The following is a 16,020-nucleotide window of genomic DNA, read 5'->3' on the forward strand; positions in this document are numbered from 1 at the left end:
CTGTACTTGCAAAATCACATTTGTGGTTGGTAAGCTTTACAAGTTTTGAAATTTTGGCATTTTCCATGTGAAGGTTTTTGGCAGATACAGGCAGATTTTCTAGCAAAGAAATCTCTACAGGTTTTTTGCAAGGTTTTGGGTGCAGTAACTTTGGGCATTTTTGGGCATTTTGGCACTGTGTGAGCCATTTTTGCTGCTCTACTCAATCAGTGGTGCATTGTGTTGCACATTCAGAGGATTGAGAGTGCAGGCATATTTGGGTAAGCTGTATTCAGTGGAGTACACTTGCTTTCAGGGTTGTTGCTATTGGGTTTTCTGATACACAGGTACAACATTGTGCATTAGCATAATGGCAAATCAACAGCAAAGTGATGTGTTTACGTACTTGTCTAAGGAAGACAAGTTGGATGGCATGAACTACTCCTTGTGGAGTTTTATGCTGAGAAATGTGCTCGTGGCAAAAGGTCTTTGGGATTTTGTTAGTGGTGATGAACCATGTCCAGGTCCATTGGCTCCAGAGACTCCTCCCCAAGGGGGTGCTCGTGGACGAGGACAACAGGTACAGGCACCAGGTTAGCCATTGCCTGTTCAAAGAATAAATGCTCAGAAGACATGGGATGCCAGAAATGCACAAGCCTTGTCACTTATTGCATTGTCAGTACAGAGGTCTATTATACCTCATATTCGTTCAGCTGGCTCTTCACGGAATGCATGGGTGACTTTGGAGCAGATGTATGCTGCTCGTAATGAGGCTCGAATCTCGTTTTTGAAAAGAGAGCTGGAAAATCAGAAAATGCATGAAGGAGATGATATGTCTAGCCACTTGAACAAGCTGCAGGATTTGAGAGAGCAACTCATCAATGTGGATGAGATTATTCCTGAGACAGCTTGTGTCCACCATCTTGAACTCTTTGCCAAGATCTTACTTGGCTTTTCATACCTCTTTGAACCTCAGCATGAGGAATGCTGTTGAACCCCTTAAGTATCAGGAACTTGTTGCTCTCTTGCTACAAGAAGAGCAAATCAGGAAGAACATGAATATGAACACAAGTGCTGAACAAGCATTTACGACAGGTCAAAAAGGGAAAGGCAAATCTCAGCCAAAGAGTTCAAATCAAAATTAAGGTGATGGTGGTTCATCTCAGGATACCAAGAAAGGTGATGGACAGCCCATGAAGAAGGGCAAATGCCATTACTGTAAGAAGCCAGGTCACTACATCACAGAGTGTAGGAAGAGGATTGCCAAAGAGAAGGCAAAGGAATCTGGAATGTCTGTAAATGATGCCTCTAAAGCTCCTCCGGAGACTGCTTCTTTTGTTGAGGACAGGGATTACTGTTTCTACACATGCAGCTATGATGCCTCTTGGTCTTCACAGGCACTCAGTGTGACAGAGCATGCATGTACTTGGTATTTTGATAGTGGTGCTTCAAAGCATATCACATCTTGCAGGGATTTGTTTTGTCATGTAGGCCCTGCCCCTGTTGGCAAAACCGTTCAGTGTGCCAATAATGCTTCATATCTAGTTCGTGGCATTGGGGAGATTCAGCTCACAGCCATTGATGGCTCTATTCTTCGCCTTACAGATGCCTTATATGTACCAAGGATAAAGAAGAATTTGTTGTCCATTTCTTCTTTAGCACAGTGTGGTATGCAAGTCCACTTTGATGATGACAAATGCATGGTCAAAGACAAAGCTAATGCTTTGACCTTGATGCTTACTGGTACATTATGTCATGGACTCTATCAGTTGGATGCATTTCAGCCAGTGGATCAGTATGCTTATAATGCATTCACTCTTACTCCAGCTATGGTTGATGCGGAGTTATGGCATGCTCGCATGGGGCATGTAAATTTTGGTAGTCTTATGCTTATGCAGCGACATAACATGTTGACAGACCTACCTCTTATGGAGAAGCCTCCAGATCACATATGTGAAGGATGTGTTTTGGGAAAAATGCATCGGTTTTTCTTCCCACGTGATCAGGCTCTACGAGTAACTGCAAAGTTACAGCTTATACACAGTGATCTTTGTGGTCCCATGCAGACGAAGTCATTAGGAGGTTGCTTCTATTTTGCTACATTTATTGATGACTTCTCTCGTATATGCTGGGTCTATCCGTTGATACAGAAATCACAGGTATATGATGCATTTTTGGCCTTTGTAGCACTTGCTGAAACAGAGTCAGGATGCAAGGTTAAAACTCTCCATTCTGACCGAGGGGGGGAATATGTGTCACACATGTTGAATTCCTTTCTTGAGAGTAGAGGTATCAAACATCAGTATACTACTCCTTATACTCCACAGCAGAATGGGGTTGCAGAAAGGAAGAATTGGTCACTCATGGAGATGGCCAGATGTATGTTAAAGGCAAAGAAGCTACCATATATCTTTTGGGTGGAAGCTGTTATGTGTGCTTGTCATATTTTGAATCGATGTCCCACAAAGGCATTGGTTTCCATTACTCCTTTTGAGGCTTGGCATGGCCGCAAGCCTTCGGTATCACATTTTCGTACTTTTGGGTGTCTAGCATATGCACACATACCCAGAGAATTGAGGAGGAAGTTGGATGATAAAGCCACAAAATGTATTTTTGTTGGGTATAGCCGTGAGAGCAAGGGCTACCGGTTATATGACCCACTATCCAAGAAGATATTCACTAGTCGGGATGTGATTTTTGATGAAAAATCAGAAATATCCATGGCTGGTTATGATGCAAATCAGGCTGAAAATGATGTGTTTGAAGGTCTACTACCTATAGAGTTTCATTCCACAGTTGGTGATCCAACCCATGAGGGTACAGGACAGCCAGCTAATCATGAAGATGGTGCAGAAATTCAGCAGGCTATTGAGCCAGCAGTTGAGCCAAATATGGGGCAGCAGGCTCCACAGGTCAGACACATACCTAGATGGTATTTGAGGACATTATAGGACAGCCATCTAGAGGGTCCTCTTGCTGGCCGTACTGGTAGGGAGACACGGACCAATGAGCATGCACACATCATGGATTTAAATATGGTTATGGCAGCCAGTTTACAGGATGATGATGAGCTTGATTCATTTGTGGATGCACGAGACAATGTGCATTGGAATAAAGCCATGCAGGATGAGCTTGATTCTATTAAAAGGAATCAAACATGGGATTTGGTTGATCTGCCCAAAGGCAAGAAAGCCATTGGTACTCTAAGTGGGTCTATAAGTTGAAAAGACATGCAGATGGATCCATTGACAGGTACAAAGCCTGTCTAGTTGCAAAGGGCTATGCACAGAAGAAGGGCATTGATTATGAGGAGACATTTGCTCCTACATCCCGTATGTCGACACTTAGGTGTGTCATTGCATTGGTTGCACATCGTGGTTGGGTTGTTCACCAGTTGGACATCAAGACTGCTTTCCTACATGGGGACCTCGAGGAGGAAGTTTATGTACATCAGCCCATAGGTTTTGCAGAACATGGTTATGAAGGGAAAGTATGCAGGCTGAAAAAGGCCTTGTATGGTTTGAAACAAGCTCCACGAGCTTGGTATGCAAAAATAGATGCTTTCCTGCTCACTCAAGGCTTTGTGAACAGTCCATCAGAAGCCACTTTGTATGTAAAGAAAGAAGAGAAAGATCTGTTGGTCATCAGTCTTTATGTAGATGATCTTTTGCTCATGGGATCAAATGATGACAAAATTGCAGCTTTTAAAGAGATACTGCAACAGACATTTGACATGTCTGATTTGGGGCTCGTACACTACTATTTGGGCATACAGTTTGTGCAAGATAACAGAGGCATTGGGTTGTTGCAATCTCGGTATGTTGCTAAACTTCTGGAGAAGTTTAAATTTCAGGATTGCAAGCCTATTAGCACTCCTATGGAGCCTGGGATGAAACTGTCACTACAAGATGACAATATTTTATTTGATGCCACTACATATGCTCAGGCTGTTGGGTGCCTTATTTACTTGTCTACTACACGGCCAGATATTCAGTATGCCGTATCTCAGTTGAGCAGATTCATGCACAGCCCGCGATTGTCACATTGGCAAGCTGTGAAGCGTGTATTTCGGTATTTGCAGGGTACCTTGTCTCTTGGATTGCTTTATCCTGAGGGGGGTGACATGCAGTTATATGCTTACAGCGATTCAGATTGGGCTGGTGATTTTGATACCAGACATTCCACTAGTGGAAATTGTTTCTTTCTTGGCTCTTCATGTATTTCTTGGCTAAGCAAGAAACAGACCACAGTGGCTACTTCGTCTTGTGAGGTCTGCAGAGTAGAGAGCAGCCTACACTACTATCGTTGAGTGTGTCTGGCTGCGTCGTCTCATGACTGATATGGATATTTCAGTGGAGGAGCCTACACCTATCTATACTGATAGTCAGAGTGCCATTACTGTGGCGAGGAATCCTGTGTTTCATGCTCGCACGAAACACATTGAGATTCACTATCATTTTGTTTGGGAGAGACTCCAGGCAGGTGATATCAGTCTGATCTACTGTCCTACAGATCAGAATGTGGCAGACATCTTCACCAAGGCATTACCACGTCCGAAATTCGAAGCATTCCGCACTGCTTTGAATTTGTTTCCTTTTGGTGGATGATGTACAGTGATCACATATCACTCCAGGGGGGTTTGTTGGGTTTTATGCTGTGTATGCACCCAGAGGAGTGCTAGTGATCATCAGTAGGTTACTGGGGCACTTTTTACTTCAGTTAGTGGAGGTTTTTTCCCTCGGTTTTAGCTTAGTTTCACTTATAATAGTTTACAAGTGATTTGGTCCACTTGGCACACTTTATGGCCGGACCATGTGAACACATCTTTTAGGTCACTTCTTTATGTGGCTATTGTACTTCATTTTATCACTACTCAATACAAGAGAAGTCGTGTTCCTCTCTCTGCTACTCACGTTTCTTGCTGAAGTACCTTCCAAACCCTAACCCGAACAGCTGAGCTCCTTTATTCTGAGGGCGCGGTTAGCACTACCACTCAGGGAAAAACAAACCAAACTAGGAAAGTTTCTTGAGTATGGTTAGCATAAACATGCTTTGTTCCTGCTCTACACAAAACTTAAAGAAATCTTTGAACTTAATTTAGAAAATTTTAGTTTTACACAAATAAAAAATACAAGGCACCTGGTATAGGTTGTAGCAAGAGTGCATTCCTTTTACCATGCAGTCAGGTCCACGTGGTACAGCTCTTGGTACAATAAGTACATGCTTGGTACAAGTACAAGCCTGGTACAACAGCAACAAATCGGGTACAGGGCAAGTACAACAGTCGGGTGTTGTACAGCAGGTGGGTACAACACAGGTACAGTAGCAACAGGCATGTGCATGGGAGGTATAGCAGTCAGGTGCTGTAGAGCAGGCGGGTACAGCACAGGTACAACAGCTGTAGGCGTGTAGAGGGCAGGTACATCACACATACAATAGGTACAACAATCAGATACGGTTTGCAAGCAAGTACAGTAGGTGTACAGCAGTCGGGTACTGTTTGCAGGTAGGCACAACAGGCGTACAACAGTTGGGTATTGTTTGTAGGCAGGTACAAACATGCGTACATCATGCGGGTGCAATCAAAACTCCCCAAAAATCAACTCTTGTAGTCGCCTACCTTTCATCAACCACTCCCCCTCCGTATCTTCCACGTGTGGGGAAAGAGAAGTTGCCCATGCAATAGTTATTTTAAATATTATTAAACTTTTAATCAAAGGTTAGCTCATGGGCACCCACACTAGAAAATAAATGTCCAGCCTTAAAAAAAATGTGTGTGAAAACATTTACTTATAAACATTAAAGTTAACTAATGTTTATGAATTTTACACTTTAGAAGGGCCAAAATGGTAATACTTACCACCTGTTCACATGCCACAACAATGTGTCAACAAGCAGTACTCCCACGGTACATTGGGGGCGTCCTCGTCTAGTGTACTGGCACGGCAAAATAGGCAAACACGCGCAAAAAAATCATGCGAAAACAAGTTTATGCATGCAGTCATAAATGCATGTGCACATGTAATGGACGAAATCTTCTTTTCATGAAACTTGTACAAAAAGTTCATGTCGGGCACAAAACTGGCGCGACAAAAATATGAATGTATGTCGTGGTCTTCCTATGGAGTGACAATCCAATAGGTAAGATGCCATCCTGGCCATACATGGGTGGCACCAACAGGCTCCTGTCCATACAGCATGAAGCAGGTCACGCACTGGTGGCACAAAACTGGTTCCCGTCCATGTGACGCAGTACTAGTTACACGGGTGGCACGAATCGAGCTCCCATCCATGTGACCAAAAGATTGGCCCTTTGACATGGGACACCAGCCTGGCCCCATGTGAACATGGCACAAATCTGGCGGCTCTATGCAGTAACAATCCCAAAAGAGTGGCTCCAGACATGGAGATGGACCAAACGGTGACACACGACCTCCTCAGACTCTCAACATAGAGAGGTTTAACCCTCGGCCGTATTGCTGTGGCTTTATGGGAGATTCTAGAGGAGGATGGTATTATTGAGTGACACACATAGGCATCATGTAGCACCACATGGCTTATGTAGTTATTTTTTTGCACAATTTTTTCTTTTCCATGGTTCTGAACAATGAATACTTTGTACTACATTTGCTTTCATAGATGCTTGAGGTCTTTTGTAGACATGAATATAGGCTAGGATTTTAAATAAAAGTTGGTAATCCCATGAGTGCTAGAACTCTCACATGGCAAGGGTTAGAAACCTTCATGTTAGATACCCAACAATCTAATGTATATTTCCACTACTAGTGAAACCATTACCATTCTGTTCATTTATTATTACTTTTGAGCACTTCACATATTTTCCTCAAGATAAATGGTCACTAAACAGCCCTAATTTCTAATCTGGAGTGTTTGGAAGGTTTATCATTCAAGAAGGCATTGTTATTTTTTAGTTGCATGAAAACTTGTTTTTTAATTTTTACCCCGTCTTGGCTTTTTTTCATTCAGTTCGCATTTGAAAACTGTGTCTGCAACATCATAAAAGCAACACTATTAGTTTGGATGAAAAGATTCTTTGGAATATTTGAAAGTGCTTTGAAGCTCAAAATATCAGCTTTTACATCCCTCAAGTCTGTTTGGTAAACTTCTACCTTTCATGAACTTACGTAGACTTTCTTATGCATCCGTTCCAAAGGAACTTATTTAGAATGAATTTTGGGCAGTATAAGAAACATTACCAGCCTAGCAAGGGGGGGGGGTGGTGGTGTGATATTATGGGAATATTTTAATATTCCAGATTCTGCTAATTTGTCACCTTCCTGTTCATCTGTGTTATGCAGATTTGCTGATGTGTTGCTTGGAGGTTAATCTAAATTTTTTGTGTCTGCAATTGCTTGTGTGTCTCTTAGAGACTGATTGCTCTTTCTGTAGTGCTAACATATTGGTTTAAATTGTGAAGTTTTCCTTGTTTTAATGTCATGTTAATGTATTGCTGGGATTTAGTTTCCCTCAATTGGCGACCATAACATAGATTGAAAGGTATGGGGAAGATGATTTGCAACAACGTGATTGTTGCTTGTTGCTGCCTGCAGGCATTTCACAATTGGTAGCAACATAATGATGTTGTCTTCGTGTCCAGTAGATTCCTACAGTGAAGGTCAGAAAGAGTTTCTTTTAACTTTATCTTAATTATTGACCTTGCATGCTGCATAAACTGCCGTTTGGTGAGGGTGCTGGAAACGAAGGGCAATCGAGCAGTCTTTGAGGGTCGCTTCAACAGCAGAGGAAATGCCAGGGTTGGCATCTGCAGATCCGCATACTCTTTCCACTTTGTAAGTTTTTCTTCAAGCTTGCTGTGTATTGTTTTGAAAAGCACCCGTTTCTTTAAGTCGATGCTGTAAGTGCTGCTGAGAGCTTTTGACAGGTTTTCCAGTGCACGATTGACTGTGCCTTCCCCTTCTTGTAATGAGAAGTTGTATCTGTTTTCTTCAAGCTTGCTGTGTATTGTTTTGAAAAGCACCCGTTTCTTTAAGTCGATGCTGTAAGTGCTGCTGAGAGCTTTTGACAGGTTTTCCAGTGCACGATTGACTGTGCCTTCCCCTTCTTGTAATGAGAAGTTGTATCTCAGTGGTTTTGTTGTGGTAGCTCAGGTAAGCATAATGTTAGGCTGTAGGTGTTCAGTCAATGATGAATACACTATGCTTCCAGCTAAGTATTCGAGTTATTCCTGCTATTGAAAAGCTGCAACTGTTTCTGGGCATCAGAGGCATGAGTAGAGATTTCATAGCATGTACACTATGCTTTACATGATGGAGGCTTATTGAATATCCTATTTTGAATTCAAATTGGCATACTCTTCCTTTCTAGCATGGAGCTGTGGAGTTCTAAAACTTTGTGAAGAGGCTCTTTCAAAGTCAGCAATTGTAATATTGTTTAGAAGATTTAGCAAGTGGAAGTGACAGCATGAATTAGAGGTAAAGCGACGTTGCTGAAGGGCACTTAATAGTCAAAAGAAGCGTTTGAGGCACAACTAAAAAATGCTAGTGTCTAGGGACCTGCTAATCACAGAAAAGGTATAGGAGCAGGGCTGACTAGCATGTGACTTTTTTTGCTATCAAAAGATTTTGTGACAAACTTGCTTATAGAGTAAATTCTTTTCATGAGTGCCATATTATTCAAGGTGAGTATGACACTTTTCTTTTACAGGGTCCATACTGCTGTAATGTACTCAGCGCATCCTCATTATTTTCATTAGACGGTGCATGACTTGTATAAGTACTACCTTGATTTTGGCCCCACTTTGAAAGTAAATATACTATCTTTTGAAATAGAGTTCTTGAGAACCATTAACATAAAATATAAATGGTACGTGGTAATTGCATTGTGAGGACAGCCACCCCCTAGCTGTCAGGAACAGGGTGGGTGAATGGGAGCTCAGTGAATTCACCTTTCTGGATGCATCCTCTCCCATTTAAAGGGCCTTCAATCTCGAACAGACAGCCACTATTCTATCAAAACCCGTGGCGAAAGCCTCTCATGCCGAGGGAGACTAGAGCAGGGCCCGAAACCTCTTTCACTAGTCACACAAACGATCTCACGGAATGTCTGTGGCTTGGGTGGTGTCTGCAGCCACGGCCTCAATATGATAGTGCAGGACTCACTCTAGCGAGCTCTCGTCAGAGGTGACGTCGACGTGTTGTTCATCTAGGAGTGCCATCTTACTGTAGGCCGTATCCGCCTTTGCAGGATAAGCTCTAGCGAGCTCTCGTCACAGGTGACGTCGACGTGTTGTTCATCTAGGACTGTCATCTTACTGTAGGCCGTATCCACCTTTGCAGGAAGCTTATCTGGACGTAGTCACTGTAGGGTTTAGTGGGAGAGGTATGGTAGTGAGGGAAAGAAAGAGGTAGTCGTGGAGAGAGAGAGAGAGTGTGAAGATTTGCACGACTCATAATATGATAGTGCAGGATGAGCTCTAGCGAGCTCTCGTCAGAGGTGAAGTAGAGGTGTTGTCATCTAAGATTGTCATCTTACTCTGTAGGTCGTATCCGCCTTTGCAGGAAGCTTATCTGGACGTATTCACTGTAGTGTTTAGTGGGAGAGAGATGGCAGTGAGGGAAAGAAAGAGGTAATCGTGGAGACAGATTGTGAAGATTTGCACGACTCACAAAGCTTAACTAATCTTTCACCAAGTACATACTTTTGTAGGCATTAAGCCTTAATATTTTGACCCATAAAAATCATACACACATACTAAGCCAATGACACATGGCACACTTATCCTGTTCACTCATAAGAGAGTGTACTCACACTCCTAGCACACTAACCCTTTTAGGGGCTGTTAGTATACAGTGTACACATTCAAATACACAGAGGGGTTCACACACATAGGACACAAGCTCCGAATCCCAACAAACCCAGCTTCGGAGAGCGAGGTGGAAATGCTTGAGAAAACCTTCAATAGCCATAATGGGTTGGCCTCCAAACTGTACTACATATTCCATTGTAGCAAGAACATGTCATGTTCTCTGCTTGAGATTCAGAGGCTTGGGTATGAGCATAGCTCAGAGGTTCACGTATGAACTTGGCTCAGGGGCTCACCAAAGCATGGTCTTTGCGAAAGAATCAGAGACCAAGGTTTGCTTTCAGGGAGACAATGGCACCAACACCAATACTCTCATGTTGGGCTTGATATAGGAACTTGACCAACAAATGACAATCTACATCAACTCACCAAGACAACCTGCCCTAGACCTAAACAAGGGTAAGACGGGAATGATGGAGCCTTTTATAACAAGGCATTACAAAGAGAACACACACAAAAGGATTATTCAATTTTTGGGGGACTTACCTGGAAGAGAAACCTTGACACATAAATTAGATAACTTTGGAGTTCAAAAACTCCCTTGAGTTTATTTTGGTGAAGAGTGGTCCCTTTCGGTGGCGTTTCCATGCCAGTGTCGACGACATGCTGTTGCTGGCGGTGCTCACAGGACAATGATGAGGAGCATAGTTGGCGGCAGTGATGACAGATGCCGGCAGTCGGCAATGAGTGGGATGGATGCTGACGGACTGGGAACAGGAGCTGATGGCAGTGGTGAGTGCGGGTGACTACAGGCAGCAGATGACGTTGGTGGGCTGCGCAGGTGGTGACGGGTGACATGGACAGCAGGTGACAGAGAGTGCAGATGGATTGATGTGATGGTGGATGACATGTCGAATAGCAAGAGTAGTTGGGTGGCACATGTAGAGGGCTGATGAGAGCATGAGACGAGCTGTGACAGGCACTGATGAATTGGCAAGTTGATGTTGGAGTGGTGACGGACGTGTATGTGGATGTGGCTGGGACGGAGATGTGGGCAGCAGTGGCATATGTTGGAGATGGTAGGTGGATATCAAAGTGCTGACGGATAGACGGAGGGTGCAGACGGGCTGCTAGGCACAATGCAAAGGTGATGTAAGAGGCTCTCATACCATTGTTGGGTTTATTGGGAGAGTTATGGTAGTGAGGGAAATAAAGAGGTAGTCGTGGAGAGGGAGAGTGAAGATTTGCACGACTCACAAAGCTTAATTAATCTTTCACCAAGTACATGCTTTTGTAGGCATTAATTAATCTTTAGACCCATGGAAATCATACACATACCAATGTCTGAAGGAGGGAGTGTGCCGCTTGGGATGAGTTGATTTTCTCCATGAGGGGTCAGGACACTTGGCAGCTCTCAGAGTTCAATCATGCTCCCCATAGACTCCACTTTTTTGCATTGCTGGGACCAGGGTCCCAACTTAGCCCTGCTTGATTGCTTATACCTTGATGTGCGATCGGGGAGGTTTTCTTTTTTGGGAAAAATATCCTTCTATTAGTTACCAAGAAAAATAGCCATAATAGCTTAGTACAAACTCGTCTCCAAATGGGAAGTGAGTCCAGAAGCGTAAAAGGGGTCGATGCTCTTCTCCTCCGGTTGGCTGCTTTAGGAGGAGAAGGCTATCTCATACATTGGGGGGAGGGGGAAACAACCACACAGGTGGTCTATAGTGCCAAGTGGGCTCGTCACCTTTGTTAGTAAAGAAAGGGACCGTGATGCCATCCTCAGGAAGGCCATCCGGCGCTTCCGGATGTGGTCTGAGCCACCCTGAAGCTTCCTCCACTGACCACAGAGAGTATGAATGATTTCGAGGCAGATGCTCCGGATGGACTTCGCTGGTGGGGTGAGGGTGCCTTCGATGGCTTCGCTGCATCAAGCTCTCCAGATGTGCCACGCAGCAATACAGTTGCAAATCTCCTATCTCTAGCTAGACCTTGGAGTCCAGTGGCTTGTAGGTGGAGCTAGAACTGGCAGTGCAGAAATACAAAGGTGAGAGACCTGAAGGGCGAGTTCCCCACCCTCCTCCTCATATGACATGATGACCGTGGCCTCAGTGGCCCAAGCAATAGTGTCTCACGTAACAATGCGGGAGGGGCCCTGGTCTGTGAGGGCAAAGGATGGAAGGACCGGATGTGCAAGAGATGTATAATGGTGAATGTAATCTAGTACAAGAGGGCTTCTGATGTGAGGTGACTCTGAGTAGTAGACCGACGGAGAAGCAAAGACCAAGACGAAGCCGAAGCAAGAGGCTCGGTCGATGATGACGGCTTGCGTCGGGGACAGCGGTGGCGCTCCGAGTAAGTAGAGGTCGAAGGCTACAAAACGCAGGACTGTAGTAAACGCAGATGAGGGAGCACGCCGGCTGCAGTGTAGTGTGGAGCACTGATACTCAATGATGAATAACCAGGGCAGAGCGCTGCTGCTGAATGCTAGTTGGCGAAGGAGCAAGGCTGCACTGATGATGAATCAAGATATGCGTTGAAGCTCGATGATGTGGGCAGAAACGCTGCTGTTGGAGTGACGATTGATGATCTGCGTGTAGCCGGGCTGCTGCTGTGTGCAGGGGGTAGAGCAAACGTATGTTTGATCATATGCGATGGTGATCAATGTGTTGATGGTTCAGGCGGTTGCTGCAGTGGTAGAACCGACGACTTGATGCAGTGTGATGATCACCGGCTGCTGCAGAACGCTGCTGAACTTCGGTTGATGTGTGTTGGTTGAGCCGAATATGGAGGAGGGGGACGTTTATATAGTGCTGGCTGGCCCTGTCGGCCAGCACTATATAAACGTTTATATATATTTCTGGCTGGCCGAATAATAATGCAGTGGTAGAACCGACAACGTGATGCAGTGTGGTGATGAATGTTGTGATGATCACCGGCCGCTGCAGAACCCTGCTGAACGTAGGTTGATGTGTGTTGGTTGGGCCGAATATGGAGGAGGGGCATGTTTATATAGTGCTGGCTGGCCTTGTCGGCCAGCCCAACTGACTAGGAGAAAAGGCCTTTTTAGGCCTTTGAAAGGTAAATAATGAGGGCCTTCTTGGGCCCTTATGGAGGACCTATTTGGGCCCTCCCTTGGCAGCCCTTTTGGGCCTGATAGTCACACACGGTCCATAGTGAATACGTATGACCCATTGCCAAACTTGCTGAGCCTTCGGGCGATCCCAAAGACAATGACATTGGGACTCTTGTGGATGGCCACACCTTGGACATAATGCTGGTCTACCCCTAGCTGCCAACCAAGTGCCTGCTGCCAAGCTCGTATGTGCGAGCCGCCACATGAAGAGAGAGATCTTCCGCGGTCGAAAACTATCCTACAACCTCTTCCATAAATCTAAGAGAAAGTGCGGCGAGAGGCCTTGGGACTGCCAGTGTCGTGTTGCTGGCGTTTGTGGATTTTGGAGGGCTTGCCTCTCAGGTGTATCCAGTGGGACCCAAGAGAGTGGACATGGCATGATCCAGAGGATAGTGAGGAAGACGCCTAGCACCCTCTTTTTCGCATACACTGCATGGCTGGGTCATAGGATTCAAATAATAGAGGTTGAGGGCACTCCAACAAGTGCATCGCTTGAAATCCTCCAAGAGGGTCTGTGCTCTCTCCACTCTGCCATGAGGTCCAGTAGAGAAGGTGAGTAAGGCAAAGCTTCCATCCGTGCCTTGAACTGCCAGGGGTATTAGATGCATGGTGAACACTCCCAATCACTACAGGGGAGGAGGGTCCGGTATCAGGGCCAGCCACGCCGGAGGCATGGAGGAGTCGATGCTGAGGCTAAGTTTGTTCTTATCCCGGATCCCAGTAAGGCCCCTCTCTTGGGCCTCTGGGAGCAGCTGTCTGAATGTAAGCCAATCTCCAAGTGACCTAGTAGGGCTTGTGCTCAAAGCTCCCCATGATACCTGCACGTGACGAGCCCCAGGCATGTGACCACTAGGAAGACAGACCATGGGGTTCCAAATGAGAGGTTGTCGGAGACGCTCCTTGGAGGCTACTGGAACTGACTGTTGAAGGGCCGGCTTAAGATGATCCCAAGCAGGCAAGAGATTGGTTGCAAATCTGTCCTCAAATGTTGGGCTAAAGCCACGAGCCCACATCGTTGTGAATGAGCAATGAGCACTTGTGAGGGGAGGGTTGAGCAATGAGCACTTGTGAGGATGGGGTTGGGGAAGGGCATATTATATAGATAATAGAATGAGGCTAAAGCAAAGGCAAGCAAAGGCTAAAGCCTAAAAGAGTTGCAAAAAATGCCCAACAAACGGCTCTACAAACGGTCAAAAAACGACGCCAAAAACGGTAAAAAAATGGTTAGAAAAAAAAGGGCAAAAAAACGGTCGAATCCCAGTCGACCGTATCGCCATCGTACGGAACCATACCGTACGTATCGACCGTACCGAATCGAACCTCCTGGGCGGTGCACAAAATGGGTGCCACTATGGGGAGACCAAAGGCCTTAAGAAGGGACCAACTATGAAGCCAATACCGTACTACGTGGTATGTTTAACAATTAATATTCTCGTTATTTTCGATGGTTATTCCACACTTAAAATAGATTAATAACAAAACTAACTCAATGCTGAAATTAGTTACAGCACATGTGGATAAGATAGCAATACATATTGGAAGTAAAGTTGAGAGACATATGATGGAGGCAGATTGAGGGTTGAAGATGGGCAACCCTCCCCAAGATGGGGATTTATTTCTACTCAATCCAAGTACTTCAGGATTGAGTTCAGTTACAATCAACTTGAGAGTGAAGAAGAAGTAATCTTCACTCTCACAGACCATGCAAAAGTCTATGCTAATGAACATACAAAAACAAGCAAGTATGCAAATGCACTTTCTTACAATACATAGATAGTGAGAAGCCCGAATGGCAGAGAGAGTAATCAGCCTTCTTGTTGATGTAGAGCTGTACAATGGCTGCAACTTTGTACTTGCTCCAAAGATGAAGGGAAAAGAGACTTTATAAAGCTGAAATTGGAGTAATAAGAGATCTGAAACCTCATTTACAGACTTGCTGCAATAATGGATAGCATGGGTAAAGGTGGAAGATGGAGTAGTTGTTCTTCATGTCTACTCCCGGCTAGTTCAGGTGTGAACCCAGCTTACTCACGGGCACTTTTTCCTTGTGATTGTACACAGGTTTTTTCCTTGTGAACACACTTATGTGTGTTGGGCACTTTGCCCTAGGCCTTTTAGTACTCACTTGTACTTTCATTTCATATCATTATTGAGTACATCTTTTCCAGCACTCACGTTTCTCTGTGCTTGAGGTTGTGTGTGTGTGTGTGTGTGTGTGCATGCTAGCTTCCCTCCTACCCAACATTGGTATCTGCACCTGGTTAGGGTTAGGGTTAGCATTAGGGTTCCCCCCCTGCTGCCCTTCAGAGCTTGAGCTTCAGCCTATTGCATTAGGGTTTGTAGCAGAAAGTTTTTTGCTATTTAGGGTTAGGGTTTTGCCCTCAGCCGCCTTGCAGCCACCCCGCCACCGTCGTCGCCTCTCAGATCCACCGTCGTACGGCGCCGCTTGTGTCATACTGCCGCCCCTGTTTCGACTATACCTCTGTCCGTACGCCGTATTGCCCGCCGCCGTCGCGCCCTTAGTTGCACGCTGTTGCCGCCGCCCCTGTGCGTCGTCGCCCCTGCGTGTGGCGTCTTTCCGAATCTGACGCCACCGACGCTCCTGTACGTCGTCGCCCCTGCCTGCGCCGCCCCAGATCTGGCTCCGCGTGTCGAGATCTGACGCCACTGTGTGCCGTCGCCGTCGCCGTCGCCGTCTGCGCTCGTACTTGCTGTCGATGCCATCGTCGCCGCTTGCGCCTTCCGCCCTGTGCGGCGCCGTCTCTACTGTCGCCCTCATGGGTAGCCTCCGCCTCTGTCGTCGCCCTCACGGGCAGCCGCCGCTTGCGCCGCCCTGTATTGTGCCTCATATCAATTGTACCCTCGTATGACCATACCTGCACCTGTACCGTACGATTGTACTTGCTCTGGTCCAACTGTACCTGCTCTGCACTGCCCAAAGCAACTTCAAATTCGAGATCTGCAAGGTTTGACCTGAAATTGCACGCATTTCCTGTTCAAATTTGGGCCTTTTTACAATTGAGCTTGCAATTGCAACATTGGCATTGATTTCAACAGATTTAGTGCATAATTGCAGTAGAAATTGGGGATTTTGCAGAAATTGACTCGATTTTGGAGAAAT

At 45.4% G+C, this 16,020-nt stretch overlaps 1 protein-coding gene across 2 annotated transcripts in view; it reads left to right on the forward strand.

Annotated features, from left to right (window-relative positions):
- LOC147611513 (polycomb group protein EMBRYONIC FLOWER 2-like) overlaps positions 1-16,020 on the forward strand; it is a 110,598-nt gene that overhangs the window by 11,261 nt on the left and 83,317 nt on the right. Inside the window, exons 2-3 of one of the 2 annotated variants that reach the window (XM_086784619.1) lie at positions 6,967-7,097; positions 7,551-7,790. In XM_086784619.1, coding sequence (XP_086640745.1) covers positions 7,747-7,790 — 44 coding nt within the window. In that variant the 5' untranslated portion in view covers positions 6,967-7,097; positions 7,551-7,746. The remainder of the gene's footprint in view (positions 1-6,966; positions 7,098-7,550; positions 7,791-16,020) is intronic. The other variant, XM_086784618.1, reaches the window with a different exon arrangement.

Source organism: Cibotium barometz, chromosome 47 (assembly GCF_041138505.1).
Source record: "Cibotium barometz isolate CiBa-2024 chromosome 47, ASM4113850v1, whole genome shotgun sequence".
In the NCBI taxonomy this organism is placed as follows: Eukaryota; Viridiplantae; Streptophyta; class Polypodiopsida; order Cyatheales; family Cibotiaceae; genus Cibotium; species Cibotium barometz.